We start from the raw sequence: 16,438 nt of genomic DNA on the forward strand, positions 1-16,438 counted from the left end.
TGCTAATTATGTCAGTTGAGAAAACACAGAGCAAAAAACATGAATGTTTGATACATTATTACAACCCTATATCAAAGAAAGCTCTTTTATGTTGCTCTTTGAGCTGTATTATTATTAATATTTTTAACAGTTTAAATGGAGGACTTTGGACTTTGAAGACAACATACAAACGCAGAGTCAAAAGTTCAGACTACATCACCTGAGGGGCTTCATTTGATACCTCACACAATCTGACTTGTGTGTTTGGCTTTGTGCATTGTGCTTTTGTAAATGACACATCATGCCTCTGAGGAACATTTAAACATCTCAGACCTTTCGAAAACTGTGAGTTTGAGAATTTAACAGTTTATCACAAATGAATGCTGCTGAAATCACCCATGAATGAGGCTGCTTGGTTTATTCAGTCAATCTGGGTTAAGTACTTCTGTCAAAGCTACAAAGACCCCAACAGACTGAAGAAGGCCCAACCTCATGATTTCAGCCGACACCAGCTCTTAATCTATTTTGGCAGACAAATATCGTCTACACAACAATTATAATGGGACACTGAGTGTTTTTTATTGTTGACCAAATGCTGAAGAGTATAAATGTTTGGTCTGTCTCTCTAACGGACACAAATGGCAAACTATTGTTTTGGATGAACTTTTAATAAGGGCCCCGTCTGCCTCGTTTTTGGCTCCTGTGATGACAGTCACACATGCCCACACACTCCTGGCCCCGACTCATTCTGTGCCCTCTGTGCCAGCCCCATTCTGAGATGCTTTGTCCTCTCTCAGCTGTTCCAGCCCGGTGCCCGTATTGTGCCGCAGAACTCATTACTGGCCAACCGACAGGCCGAGCGTCATGCTAATAGGGCTACAGTCGCCCTGGGCGAGGGAGAGAGAGGGGTGACGGTGTGAATGAGGCAGAACGGGGCTGTTAAAAGAGACTGGGAGAAAGTATTATCGTTGTCTATATGGCCACACGTTCTTGTTTCTCGCTCTCTTTGGATTTCAGCTGAGCATCGCTCTCGATACGATTTAGTTAAGTGGTGGGCAGAGGCCGCTTGGAATTGCTGGCTGGTGACATGAAAGAAACTAAACCTTGTGCCACACATGCACACACACATGTATTGGGTTTGCATGCTTACCATAGTCATAATGATTTTTATACTGTACAAACTGTATACTGTATCCTGTAACCCTCACTTTCCCCTTTAACCAAACCATCACACAAATATGCATTTTTACATTTACAATTAAGCATCATTTAGTTTCATTAATAAGCAGCTTGAATCGTGGGGACTGCTTGCCGGCTCCACAATGAATAGAAACCTACACACACACTTTTGTTAGAAGTTTGCATGTTTTCGTTGATATGTCTCATAAGGGTGTGTTTGGCCGAGTGGACTTGTGTAACAGTTTGACATGACACACAAACACAAGGAAAGAGGATCTTCTCCACTTTTCAAAGACTGGGACAATACAGATAATTCATGTTTCATGAAAAAAGAACACCCGTGTAGCACATGCTTACTCAAATTCCCTTTGCAAACATTGTTGAAATAATTGTTAAGCATGCAACATGTGTTTAGTTTATTAAGTTTTATTAAGAATATGTCATCAGCTGAAGCTTGTCAAAAACTCATAGGTAAAGATACTGTAGATCTTTGGGTTTATTCACTGTAAAAAAAGTCATGTCAACATATTATTTTACTTTTAAGCCATTTCAGCTTGTTTTAGTTGCTTAAGTTACAGTTACCACTAAGTAATCACCTAGACAACATGTAAATTGTCATTGTAAGTTGAAAAATCCAATTTGAATGAACCCTAACCTAAACCTAAAACATTTTATTGACATTTTTACAGTGTTGTTGTGTGTAATGCGGAGGTTTTTTAATAATTGGTTATGTTGTGCAGCAGTATTCCAATGATAAAAATGTTACATGTAAAACAAAAATGTAAATATTTTGGTTACACTTTATTTTACAGTGCCCGTGTTACAGTGTAATTATACATTTAAGAACTGAGTAATAAAAAGCAACTACATGTACTTACTATAGGGTTAGGGTTAGGATTAGGGTTTGGGGGTTAGTTACATGTAATTATGCATAATTTATAGTAAATACTATAGTAAATACATGTAACATGCGTAACAAGGGCACCGTAAAATAAAGTGTTACCAATATTTTTTATGATAAACTGTAAAATCAAAGAAAACAAGTTGTTATTTTATTGTGATATGATGTATTCTAAATGTTTTTAAAGTTATTATACCTATATGCAATATGATAATGTTGATATCGTGGTGGACAGGTTTGTTGTGTAATTCATCACGCGCAGTGGATGCAGGTGGTCCGCGAGCTCGTTAAAGCGCCATTATAAAGAGTCGAAAAATAATTGCGAATAAAAGTACGCGATGCAGAAAATAAAAGAGGAAATTAAACAGATGCGCATGTTTTCAGGATCATTGCTTTTGTCCCTTTCGTGTGTGTACTGTTGAACTGCTGACTTGCGAAAAAATGCCTCATAATACGTTTTTCGACAGGAAGAAACGCCGTCGTGATCTGCAATGATATTAGTCGTATAAATATGAATGATGATTGACACAAATGAAATGAAGAATAATCATCCACGCAGTTTATAAAGTTAGGCCTATATAAATCACTTCAGTCTGAGCAAATATGATAGATTTCGTATTTTTGTGCAAGACTAATTGAGGAAGACGAGGCATTGGACTTTTGTCATGCTTTATTTAATGAAAATAATTCTGTAGAAATTATTCATTTAATATAATTGACATTACAATAAAACTTTAGCTGTAAATCTCTCGTCCAATCACAAAAATCAAAGCATGACAATGGAACTGGAGACACACATTTTAAAACGACATGAATCCCGACAGCTTTATTTATCAAGTGTAAAATAAAGACGTTTCGTGTTTAATGGGGTTTTATCTTTTCGGCATTGTTTTTTTTCTTTTTATCAAAACCAGTACCAGCTTTTACATGTGTTGTATGATAATCCATTCGTTTGCTTGGACAATTAATGTTCAAATGGGCACGTGTAAGACAATAATATCATCATTTAAAAGTAAACATTGTGCTTTATATTTCATTTACATATCGGACGTGTAAATGGCTGAAAAAGTGCTCATTTCCTTTAAAATACCTGCTCAGAAGATTCCTTTTTTATTTTGTATCGGTTATTTATCCAGGGTTAGTGTGACACTTGCTAAACATAATCTGTGATAAAAATAACACGCCTGTTCATGAATGTATAAAACAGTTTGCTACAGTCTTTGGCTATCAGAACTATAAATACTTAGTGACTGGGATTTGTCTACTTGATCAAAATGTAAACTTGTGTGGTTTGTAAATCGCCTTCAAACCGGTTGTGAACACAGAAAATAAATATTTTTACAGGCAACAAAAGGTATCGTCCGTGAATATGCTCGCTTGCTTCACACGCCTTATGATTTTCTTTTTCTTCGCTCCATTGTAAAAAACTAAATGTCCTTTCTTTTCTTCATGGGTTTGAAGCGGTTTTCTCTCACTAGAGATGGTCGTATGCGGTGGACGAAGGTGCGGCTCTCGAGGCAGAGCTGTAGTAATATGGAGAACCTGCAGGGGGCGACAGTGATTCCAGCATTAGATTACCAACAGTGTGTAGATGTGTTATGTTAGGCTACTTTACATTGTTGAAATATGGCTTCTTCAAAGCACAGGTCTTTTTTTACATCACCGTCTTGTGTTCAACCGTCTTGTGACGGTTGAACTATTGGTTTCCACAGAAAGTCTCAGTAGCCTAAAGCCACGGAGAAAGATAAATGTACTTCATATCATGTGTGTTAAAGAGGACATGTGACTGAAACTTTATGCAGCGGCTGAAGGTCACCACAGTCTCTTTTTGGGTTGTACATAAAGACTAGGCCACACGTTATGCTAATAACCATTTAAAGTGCCACATAAGACATTTTCAAGTCCTGGACCTTGTGTCTTACCTAATATAGTTGAGTTGGTGAATCTCCACGCGTCACTGTAGGAGGTGTATGATGGGTGACTGTAGCTCTGGCCCGTGTACTCTGGACCTACACGGACACATTCAACAAACCACATCAACACGTGCCGATTAAATTCATAGATTTACAGAAAAGCTCTTCACATTGATTTCATTCCCTGGTGATTGAATTGTGGGAATGGTGGCCTGCTCAAACCCTTAAACAACAGGAACTTTGTAATGAAATGAATGTAAATTCGTTTCTGGTTGCACAGAGATGACAAAATAGTTTGACCGTTTGAACTTTATTCACATTTGAAAGGTTTTATAAAATGTTGAACGCATGCCTGTCCGAGGGCGTTTGCACTTTTGGCTGCTTGAGTTCTAGCACATCATTTACCCGACGGTTAGAACGGCTTGTAAACCATTAATCCAGCGGCTGTTCACTGGCGCATACAGTCAGACTCCTTCAGCGTCCTACATCCCTCTCACTTCCTCACCCCGCCACTCTTTTTTTAAACATTCCAATATCTAATTGGTAATTATGGGAGCCGGATTGAACCCCCCCCCATTCAGTGAGTAATTGTGTATGAACGTTTCTTCTCAGTGAGGCCACCAGAAAAATAATAAATCACAGCCTCTCATTTCGCGCTTCGCAGGGCAGATTTCATATGGGAAAAGAAAAGCGCTCCATCAACCTGTTATTTTTTAGCATTTTTTCTTCCTTAATGCATATATTGCATAGATACTAAACTCGTTTTCCTATAGATTGTGCCTTTCATCTGCATTCTCTTTCTTCTCGTACCCCTGAGGGGCCTCAGAGTTCCTGTTGCTCTGTGTGGTCGAGTGCGGAGGGGCGCTGCGGGTGCAGGCAGCAGGGCGGAACACTTGCTCTGCTCCCTCCAACCCCCTGGGACCTTCCATGCCACCCAGGCAAAGCAGCTACTGATTAACCCGCCCGTCCTTCTGTTAATCTCTAACCCAGCCACTCAAATCCTCTACATTTATGTACTCATGAGGACGACAGTGTTTCGTGTTTTTCAATGCAAACATTTGATCTCTCGGACATTTTGCTTTGTAGTTTTTAGAACCTCAGTAAGACTTAGGGAGCAGATTCCTGTGTTGATACTGGAGTGTTGTTTTGAGTTTTCTCACCTGCGACCATCCCTGTGATGGTGGACGCCGAGAAACCCGTCTGAGCGGCAGAGGGAATGTGTGGTGGGTAGCCGGGCAACATTGAGCTCGTCACATCTCGTCCTAAAAGAGTTGGCAGAAGCGCTCATTAGATGCCAGAGAACCGAACCTTTCGCACAACATCCGGGTGTAACGCTGACACGTGACGGTGACAGATGAAGCTTTACCTGCGATGAAGGGCGAGCTGCTGAACTGCCCGTGCACAGGGCCATGATGGGACAATGAGTTGAAGCCATGAGATAAATGGGCAGAACTAGTGCAGCTGGCACCGATGGACACTGACGAGGGAGCGGAAATGGAAGTGAGCTCCAGGAAAGCGGAATTAGCCATGATGTTGGGGGAGGGGCTCGAGCCGTTCAACTCGCGTGACATTTCCTGTTTCAGACAAAGTGGGAGGGGCTGTAGGGGTTCTGAGGCGGAGCAGTGGGTTTGACAGACAGGTGAAAGAATCAGTTATGAAAGTTACTTGATGTGAAACTGAATGGGTTACAATCATTACAATGAGCAGACACGCTGAATGATGACACAAATGAAAAGTACAAGAATGACATGGCAGTTTGGAGGTGAACGTACAGTGATTGTGCCTTTGCTTTGAAACGGGCACACAAAGTAAAAAAAACATAAACAATCATTCATACCTGCGACCACCGCGTAACCTTGATGTGCTGTTAGGTTTCGATTTTTACCATCATCTAAACCGGCGTTGATGAGCGAGAAGGGGTACAGCGACTGCACAGATATGTCAGAATATCAAAAGCATGTCCTCGTCCATTTATTCTCCTGCTGTGTTTGATTTGATCTAGAATGCATCCTCAGCAGGACTGCGTCTTTGTACCTGTTCTGTCTTCCCGCCCGCGTCGGAATTGTAGTGGTGACGTTCAAAGCCGCAGTCCAGATGCTGAGAGGGAAAGTGGTCGGTTCTTAACTGTTTTCTGGGTGCACCACTGCTGCCCTGTGAATCCACGCTGTGCCGACAGCTCTCCTGGTCACCTGATAAAATGCGTTGTGTATTTATTGATAAAGGGCTCAACAAAGATTGTCCTAGTAAGAAATGTGTTTTAGCTCAGTTGACTGATAGGGTCATTTCCCACGATGCACCAGTGAAACGCTGTTTTTAACACTCACTGTCATCATGGCTTCTCTTGCCGTCGCTGTTGGTCTGCGGTATGCCCAGCAGGCCGCTGATGGAGTAGGTGGAGCCCAGAGAATCTGACTGGGGAGATTCTGGAGGGGTGACGGCTGAGCTGGGAACTATGAGAAATTCAAGAGACAGCATTATAACTTCATGGCTTTAAAGGGACAGTTCATCCAAAAGAGAAAATTCTGTCATCATTTACTCACCTTCGAGTAGTTCCAAATCTGTATAAATGTCTTTGTTCTGATGAACACAGAGAAAGATATTTGGAAGAATGCTTATAAAAAAACAGTTCTTGGACTTTGTTCCGTTGAACACAAAAGAAGATATTTTGAAGGATGTGGGACAGCAAACAGTTATGGGACTCTTTTGACCACCATTGTCATTTTTCCTACTATGGGAGTCAATGGGGTCCAACAACTGTTTGGTTACAAGCATTCGTCCAAATATCTTTCTCTTTGTTTAACCAAACATAATATAACTAGTGTAAGTAGAGAGTGAGTAATTCATGACAGAATTTTCTATTTTTCGGTTGCCTATCCCTTTAACTGTAATGAATTGTTGGATTGAACTGTCAGGAGGTTTTTCTTACTCAGTGTGTGTCCAGGACTCAGACCTTTAGTGTCCAGAGGAAGATTAAAAGGCTGCTGAACTTTTGTCCGAATAATTCTGTAAAACGACAAACAAGGGCAGCTGTGAGACTGGCTTGGTTCAGTTGCAGTAAATGTATCAGAATGTGGTTTGTGAATCTGCACATTTGAGGTCAAAGTTCATACCTGTTGATGGAGCTGACGCTGGGTACAGTGTCCCCGTCACAGACGCCCTCTGCCAGAAGTCTGTCTCTGATTTCCCACGCAAACATCGTGGGGTTCTGGCGCTTGTAGTCGGCTATCTTCTCCACTACTTTTGGAGTTGCAACTTTAGGCTTTGATCCCCCAATGACTCCTGGTTTAATGCTGCCGGTCTCGTAGTACCTGACAAAGAGATCTCCATTAAAACAGATGCTGCCCCTGCTGAGCCTGTGTTTCACCATGTGATGTGTTTAATGTCTCGGTTTAGTCTCGTCTGGACCAGGTACCTGCCCAGGATCTTGCTGACGCAGCCGTGACTGACCCTCAGCTGGCGGGAGATGTCGCAGGGTCGCACGCCCTGGTGTGCCATGTCCACAATCCTCTGCCGGATGACTTCCGGAAGCGGCCGTCCATTCACAAACATGCCACCTAGTTGATTAAGACCCCCATGACCTGGGGGGGAGAGGACATCAACACACATAAACATCACAAACACAAGCTGTCAAAGTGCAGGTGAGGTGAGTGACATTATATCAGCACTGGGAGTCAACAGAAGAGAAAGAACTCGGACATTGAAGTCCTGTTAAGGTGATAAAGTACAGAATCAATGATGGGAACAGATGCAGATATTTTATCATTTCATTCTTTTTGGAGCTGTGTCAGTCCTGCACATTATACACAAGAGCTTTCATGTGTGATGTGTATCTCAGCAATCGGCTTATTTGTTCAGAGCGCTCTGTTCACTTCTTCATCTTTGTCTAGCTAAAGTCATGATAATAGATGAATGTGTTATGAATCTATTGAGACTTTTTTCAGCATCAAGACATTTTGTTTGTGTGTTGCAGTACAGACTGAGAACTAACACTACAAAACACATACACGTTTTATTTATGAACAATTGCACTTTAAAATAAATACCTCAATTGTTTTGAGCTGTAAAATCTAGAATACCAAAATCCACTGAGTGTATAAACGTTTAACAGTCATTGCTTGTTTTTTAATTTACCCTGCCTTATTAATGGATTCGATTGCAAACAACACATTGTAATATTTTTCCCTCTTTGTGACGCTCGTCTGCATCAGTGACTCTCACTTTTAATTTAACTCATTCAGTCGTTTCTCCCCTTTTGCTCTTTCATTTCCACATCAAACGGCGCTATTAACGGTGTTAGCGGACTGTGTCAAACTCTCCTCGCCAAGCATCAGCAACCGGCAGGATATTAAAGCAGAGAAACCCCAGGGGAACACACACACACACACACACACCGAGAGAGAGAGAGAGAGAGAGAGAGAGACGTTGCGTTTCCATGTTTTTATGAGAACTTTCCATATAGGCTAATGATTTTTATACTGTACACACTGTATATCTAACCCCCACCTAACCCCCAAACAAAACAACCAAATATTACAAGGTCAAAGAGGACTGCTATCTTGTGAGGACGTTTCAATCTTAAAAGTAAAGCTGCTTCACGATGCCATAGAAGAAGCTTTTTGTCTGAATGGTTCCAAAAAGAACCTTTAACATCTAAAGAACCTTTCTGTTTCACCAAGGGTTATTTGTGGCAAAAAAAGATTCTTCAGTTTAAAAAAGGTAAGAAATAGATGGTTCTTTAAAGAACCTTTGACTGAATGGTTCTTTGTGGAACCAAAAATGGTTCTTATGGCATCGCTGTGAACAACCTTGGTCGGGACACGTAAATGCAATAAATATTTTCAAAAATAAAGGTTTTTATAAAAGATTATTTTAAAGTTTAACGAGGCCTATTTTGGATTCATTTTTATTGCTGATTTATAGCAAATCGCTAAATATTTTTAGCCTTCATAAACTGTAAATTTTAGAAAATATGTTTTATTTATGTTTATAAATCTAATGATAAGCATTACAGTTAGTTTTTAATCATTCATTTTACTATGATTTTAATCTTTTACATGCTCTTACTCATAGTAAAGATATCAAGGTTATGTTTTGAATGGTCTTTACTGTGTATTTGATGAGCAGTTAATTAGCTGGGTTTTTGCAGTGTCAGATTGTGTTTTTATAAAGCCATGTAAATTATGGAATTTGCTTTAACTGCACGTAAATGTATAATGAAAATAACGTAAGAATAAAACATGATACAAAATGTTAGGAGGAAACTTTCTCCACTGAAGTGCCGTGTTGTGTAAAATAGCCTCTTTTCTCTTAAAAGTTGTATTATAACAGCTTTTATTTAAAATAACCCAAACAGATGTAAACCTCGACACATGCAGCGCAAGTACACGACAGTCAGTTATTTTATTAATTGTGCTGAATCAGTGTGTAAATGATCAATATTAAAACATTTCCACTAATATCTATGTCTTACACATAACATAATTATGCGATTACTTTACGACTTGTTATTTGACAATAAATGTACAACAAATTATTTAAGCAAAAAACGAATAGAAAATAACTGTTAATAGAATATATTTCTTTTTTGTTTGTTTTGTTTGTTTAGTTTCGCATCGTAAAAACACAACGCCAGTTTATAGCAATCTTAAGTATTTGTTGGACTTTTTGCTAATTTACATTATAAATAGGGTTGCATTTATCTTTTTGTTTGACGTATTTATAATCTGATATATAAATATAATTTTTTTGCGCATGTATTTAATAACGTGAGCTCACGCACTAGTGTAAAGTTCACCTATAGTTTTTATACATAACGTATTTATGAACGTTTACATTTGGGATTTGTTTTGTTGCGCATAAAATCTCCGAAACTAGCTACTTCAGTATTTAAAATGACTATTTCCCTACCTCGACAGTAGACTTCGTTAAAAGCAGATGTTGAAGTGAATTTATTTCATTTGTACAATATGAACATTAATTCTATATATACTAAACGTATAACCTGTTTACTGCACTTTTTTTTAGAGATTTACAGTTCAGATTTGAAAATGATTAGTTTGTCATTTTTACCTCGCCCTGTTGTGTTGGACATTGCTCGGAGAAGTCTTGCTTTCTTGATGTCCTGGCGTCCACTCTCACTTAATTTGCAGTTTTAGTCCATTTGATGTGTCGAGAAAATATTCCTGCGTTTTATTCCCTGCAAAAGGACATTTTATGGTGAACCTGACATTTCGGGCTATTGTTGTTTTTATTGTTGAATGTTTATTAATGACACTGTCAATCTAGTGGAAGAGTTATTTACGTCAAGCTCTCCGTTTGAATGAAGATTCAGTTTTAGGCTACTGCGTTACGTGTAATACTGTTGTAGATTATGATGCGCAAATGTTGTCTGAATAAGTCCACTGCCATCACTTGCGTGCTGCCGACACCATTATATCTAATCAGTAAGTCAATGCATAAAAAACGTAAATACGTGTAAAGCAGTTTTACCTTCTGCAGAAAAAAACAGCTGTAAATATCCGAGGGCTTTTATCCAACGCCGCAGTGTCGGCTAGGCCTATAATAGTGAATATTCAGAACTTGAGGTGAATGTGAGAGTTTGTTCTGTTTACGTGTGGTGTGTAAGAGCATCTGATCGCCGCTGCGGAGGTTTTATCCCACCGGCTCCCCTGCGCTGAGGACGCGTTTACACCATTGGATGATGGATTTAGGGGAGGTTCGAGTGGGGTGTCACCCACAGCAAACTGTATGGATGGATGATTCGGATGTTTCTGCCGCACACGGAACACAACAGAACATCGAGTGATACGTCAATGTTTACGGAAATATTTGTGAAGGATGCGGCTTGTTTTCATTCACCCCTCGCTGATCAGATGTAAGATGTGACGCGCGCCTCCTGGGGCGACGTGAACGCGCTCATCTTTCACACACAATTGGACTCTTGATTTGTCGTAATCTGTTATTAGGCTGTATGATGACAAACACATGATGGATACTGCTCCTTTACGACGGCTTTTCTTTTGTTGACAGAGGCTTTTTTAGAAGTTGTAAATTGGACAGAAAATAATCTATTTCTTAATTATGATTATCATCATTATGACAAATAATAATCATTGTTTTTTTATTTTTAAGTTTGGATTCTTTTTAAGTTTTAATTCATAAAAATAAAAAGGTATAGAATATGGTCTTCTTAGTGTTTCGTATGGGTGCAGTATCTAGATGTTTCTAATAATTTGCAGAGGGATGAAGTTTTAACTTCGCCCGGTGTGAAATTAGTTTCATTGCTGTCGTCTTTAATTCGTCGGTTTTAACACTGGCCTGCTCCCCATGAATAAACTCACTCTCAGCAGGATCCCGAGCATCTTCACACAGTCGATGTTTATCTCACAATCCTAAAACAAACAGAAGACTCTCAATGATTCTGTTCTGACACCCCGTTGTTTTGTCTTTGCCATATGGCGCGTGGCTGACATTGAATATCAATGAATATCAATCTACAAAAATGAATCGGAGATGGACGAATGTTTCTACAGCGTGTTTCCATCGCCTTGATTATGTTCCCGTATTTACTATAAAATATGTCGAAACGTCAACAACATAAAAGCCACCAAATAAAGCAACAATACAGTGAATAATATAGTCTACTGTACATTTCAAACGCGTCACATTTTACTCTTGTATTCCCTCTTTCGTTTCATTCATTCCCATTCATGTCTTTACATGCGCGCAGAACAAAGTGCCTCATGTTTTTAGATAAATACAACTAAATCGAATCACAGAGCAAATGGAAGAATAAATGCCTTTCTTACGAGTGAAAAACAGCAAACGCCCGAGGAGAGGGAGAAACAGAGGTTACAGAAAGTTTAACAAGGGATTAACCCTATGCGATAGGCGATTTATCAAAGTTTTTATATTGTAAAATATGTAGGTGCTAAATCAATGAATGACATCCATTAACAGGGTTAAAGTGCTCAGTTATTTCTTTAATAGAGACCGAAGTCAAGATGTCTTTTGCCGATCTGTTCAGCTCGTGTAATACTTCAAATACTTCAAGTAAATGTGTTTTACAGTATGTTTGCCTTCAGATTTCAGTACGGTACATTTCTTTTTTATTTTGATTTATTTGAATTTAAATTGAACCAGAAAACGAATCATATTTATTACTTTGATTTTTACATCTCATAAATTCCTCTGTGATCCTCTTCATGTTTTTTATGGACATTTAGTTGCAAGTTCAGATACAATCTGCGATATTTGTTAAAAAATAACTTAAAACCTTGTCAAGGTCAGTTTATGGTTTACTGAGAGAAAGTTTCTGTGAAACACATTTTTTCAACACAAGATAAACGCACGGGAAAATATTCAAATAAAAACGTCAATTGAGGAAACACAAAGGTGTCCAAAAATTCGTCTTCCCATATTCTAAAGGTGTATAGCGTGTACAGAAGGTGGTTTTTAAGTGTTATTTGACTGGCATGACAGTAAGTGATGGTCGTCTTCAACACTGTGATGAAGGTTCAGTTTCTTCTTTTCACGGTGATCAAGATAAAGTGAAGCGGGTGTGTCCGTATGGAAATCAGAGGGCAAAGGTTCATGTTGTTGCATCCTCACAGTCACAATACTGCTGCTGTTGTGATGCTGTTTCCCTCACTACACTGTCATTGTTAAAGAATTCAGGTCATGTAGAACTTTGTATTTGTTCAGCTCTTTAAAATCCTTCTTGTGATGTTTTAAGAAAAGGCTAAAGACACATTTTACTTTGGTCTTTCCTGAAAACTTGAGTCACATGTCACAATTGACCTAAATGAAGAGTTTATTTCCAAAACTCCGTTTTTAACATTTTTCAAAAACCATGTTTTTTTATTGTGCATTCCAATTAATATCAATCAAACTGCAGTTGGTTTGTCTTGATTTAAGCCATAATAACTCAAAAAATACAGCTAACTAACACTATAAAACACAATAAAAAGGCATATCTCATTTTGGAAACAAACTCTTCAAATATTAAATGAATTTAAACGTACTTTCATAAACAAAATCATTAAACAGAAATCATTTTAAAGGAAATATAAAGCCACTAGATATAGTGTGTTCAATGTTAACTTATTGTTTTGGTCAATAAACTGCTGCAATTAATTATTTTTAAATGAGAATGGATGTGAACATATGAGTGGTATTCACAATGGGGTTCCTTACTTGTCTACCCAACATCTAATACAAAATATTTGAAAACACACATTCATGTACTGGGACGTTTGACCTCCACACTTAAAATTATAAGGAGATAGTCTCAGTGAAAACTAGCGCTGGACTTTCTATTAGATAATGTTTCATATGTTCACACGCACACTGGACACCAGCTCCATCCTTCAAAGGGGTTTCCTTTTATTTCACTGCAGAGACACTGACGACAACAAACTGTTACTTGTATATAAATATAAAATGCAGGTTTGTAAAGAACAGCAAAACTTTGTGATTTGAAATAATGTTGTAGTCAATCCACAGGAGTGCACATGTCTGATCACATCAAGTGTGTTAAATATGGGAGAACGCTGAATTAGACCATAACAACATCCTAGCAGGAAAAAAAGTGATTCCATTAGCTAACAGACAGATAGCTCTGTTTATCAGCTCACATCAAGAGCTAAACAGGTGAGTTTAAGTGAGCTGTGCACTCTTTTTCTTAAGGGAATCATTTATAACAGAGTGTAAATCTATCTGATGCTTTTAAGAGTGTACGTTTACAGAAGACCTTGTTGATTTCACACAGATTGTGGCTTTATCTCTTTTGTTCTTCTGTAACCATCTGTTTTCATCTCCTCTATACTCTTCATCTTCCTGGTTTTTGTGCACCATTGCCCTCCTCCATTTTGTGTGCCAGTTCAACCCTCGGTATTGTTTGTCCTCTACCTCCCGTTTCCGCCCGTGCCCTCTGACCCCAACCCCTGTTCTGATCACGCCTGTTTCCTCGACCTACTCTTTCTTTTATTGGTCACTCGTCCCTGAAGTTTGGGATCTAATAACTGCTTAAGACAAACCCACGACAAAACCCCAGCATGCCGGCCATTGTATGTGCCAAAATAAGTCCAACACATGAAGAGCCATTAGCAGGAGCACAACCCGTCTTACGGAAGCCGTCTTTGAATTGAACCTTTGATGGCATTTTGGTAGTCAGTGTCGTTTTATGTCATAATGACTGCTAAACAAATTTCTTGAGTGCAGTTGATATTTTATTGGCATTAAGTAATGAAAAATATATTTACCTTTACTAAAAGACTGTTCCTTTTTTTTAAATGAAGCTGATAGTGTAACCACACACAGCTGATGAGAGATGAATGAAGTACAGTATTGGCTCTGTAAATAATACAATAGTGTCCAATAGAAAGACCTGATGCACAGTGAGGACAGCATGTGTTTGTACCTTCATTGAATAAAGGATCAATTAGATTTGATTATGATTGTTATCATAACGATTCAAAAACAACCAAAAACAGATTCAAAATGTTTAAAGGGCCCCAAACAAACAACTTGTTTTTTTTACCTGTTTATGAAATCACCCTATATATGAATGTTTTGGGCTCATGATCTGAATGCTGTGCTACAGTTTTGCTCTTTATTCTGTTTAGCAGCAGATGCGTTCAGAGTTGATCGGTTCTTTCTCATCACATCTGAGGAGATTAACTTTGCCGAAATCCACCTTCTTGTGTAAATTCATCGCATAACTCTCTATCAAATGTGTGTCAGTATGGTGTTTGTTGAGTGGAAGGGGCTGAGATAGACAAAATAAAACAAGACGTTCCCAAAGGCTGAAATTACACTTACTGTAGAATGTCATAAATTACAAGTTTAACAATCAAATGAATCAAAACAAGACACATATCATTTACAAAGATGTTACTCACATGTGAACATGTGAAGGTCATATGGAAAACATACAAGTATTTGTTTTGCTCTTTATTAGCTGTATTTGCATTGAGATCACCTACAAATCAAAATGATTTGGAAAATGTAGAAATGCAGAGGTTTGTGTGATGGTTTGGTTTTTAGAGGTGTTGTGAGGGTTACAGGATATTATTACACGGCTCGTCGGAATGCTTGATTCTGATTGGCCAGTCGCGACATTTGCAGGTTCGTTATTCCCAGATAACAACCTCTCAAAACTAATAACACACGGTAACCCGGACGCAGAAAATCATTTTGACAGGTTTTTTTGACAAATTAAATATTGCACTAGTAACACCAAGGTCAAATGTTCGATCCCAGGGGATTGCAGAAACACATGTATAATACAATGCAATGTAAGTCGCTGTGGATAAAAGCATCTGCCAAATACATAAATTAAATGTAATTTACAAATGATTAAACCAAATTGCCTGTTCGTGACATCTGAACGTCATTATACCTTAAAACCGAAAGTAAACGGCTTTTCCTCGCATAAGGTCTGCATTCGGTAAAAATAATAAGCTCATAAAATATTTCAAATTCACATTTCATGCCCAGTTTTTTCTCATGTGGCAAGTAGGCGTGTAATAAGCGGGATAATGTACAAGCAGCCGGTTGTTATCGCCAAATAAGCCCCTTCAGTGTAACACAAGACCCTCTGCTTCACGTCCTGATCACACTGTCAGGATTATTTCTGCCATAACAACCGGCTGCCTGGACATTATCCCTTACATAACATACATTTCATATGATATACAAATCATTTGGACTATAAAGTCTCCATAAAACGTGTGTGTGTGTGTGTGTGTGTGTGTGTGTGTGTGTGTGTGTGTGTGTGTGTGTGTGTGCGTGTGTGCGTGTGTGTGCGTGCGTGTGTGGGAAGGGTAAACCCTACGGTATGGGGACAAAATGTCTGGTAATATATCCAAAATCCTTGTACTTGAGGGGACATTTTTTTGTCCCCATGAGGAAACAAGCTTATAAATCATACAGAATTCACTTTTTTGAAAATCTAAAAGATCAGAAAGTTTTGTGTGATTGTTAGGGTTAGGGGTAGGGAATATGATATACAGTTTGTACAGTATAAAAACCATTACGTCTATGGAATGTCCCCATAAAACATGGAAAACCAACATGTGTGTGTGTGTGTGTGCGTGCGTGCGTGCGTGTGTGTGTAGGTGTAGGTGCGTGCGTGCGTGTGTGTGTCGAGAGCGTCACTTTTGTGTCTCTAGTGGATGTAAGTGAAGGCTGAATCTTTCCTTCAGTAACTCTATTAATTTACCTCATTTATCTTGCGCCCCCACATACAAACTCACAATTTTCACGTGTGTGTGTGTGTGTGTGTGTGTGTGTGTGTGTGTGTGTGTGTGTGTGTGTGTGTGTGTGTGTAAAAGAAAGAGAGAGACCCTCCCTTTAAATGCTTTTGTTCCTGTGTGTGTGTGTGAAAGAGGATAAAAACACAACTGCTCCCTTTTTCATTCCCAGAGGACAAATCTATAGCGGAAAAACTCATTTTCCTGCAAAT

General features: G+C 38.8%; 1 protein-coding gene across 1 annotated transcript; it reads right to left on the reverse strand.

Annotated features, from left to right (window-relative positions):
* Positions 1 to 1,378: 1,378 nt before the first annotated feature.
* Positions 1,379 to 10,578, reverse strand: pax8 (paired box 8). The gene is made up of 12 exons (XM_057358085.1): positions 10,462 to 10,578; positions 10,042 to 10,168; positions 7,385 to 7,550; positions 7,083 to 7,280; positions 6,899 to 6,975; positions 6,297 to 6,422; positions 6,007 to 6,161; positions 5,810 to 5,900; positions 5,339 to 5,581; positions 5,133 to 5,234; positions 3,982 to 4,068; positions 1,379 to 3,601 (listed from the first exon to the last, which is right to left on the reverse strand). The coding sequence occupies exons 2-12, from the start codon at positions 10,061 to 10,063 to the stop codon at positions 3,534 to 3,536; spliced, it is 1,335 nt and encodes a 444-aa protein (XP_057214068.1). The 5' UTR covers positions 10,064 to 10,168; positions 10,462 to 10,578; the 3' UTR covers positions 1,379 to 3,533.
* Positions 10,579 to 16,438: the final 5,860 nt, after the last annotated feature.

The sequence above is a fragment of the Triplophysa rosa genome, linkage group LG2, assembly GCF_024868665.1.
Source record: "Triplophysa rosa linkage group LG2, Trosa_1v2, whole genome shotgun sequence".
In the NCBI taxonomy this organism is placed as follows: domain Eukaryota; kingdom Metazoa; phylum Chordata; class Actinopteri; order Cypriniformes; family Nemacheilidae; genus Triplophysa; species Triplophysa rosa.

Excerpts from the sequence above, each read along its gene's own strand:
- pax8 (XM_057358085.1), bottom strand. The coding sequence starts at position 10,063 with ATGTCCAACACAACAGGGCGAG. Across the intron at positions 7,551-10,041 it reads GTCCAACACAACAGGGCGAG|GTCATGGGGGTCTTAATCAA; the intron begins GTAAAAATGACA and ends TCTCCCCCCCAG. Across the intron at positions 7,281-7,384 it reads GTCAGCAAGATCCTGGGCAG|GTACTACGAGACCGGCAGCA; the intron begins GTACCTGGTCCA and ends TCTCTTTGTCAG.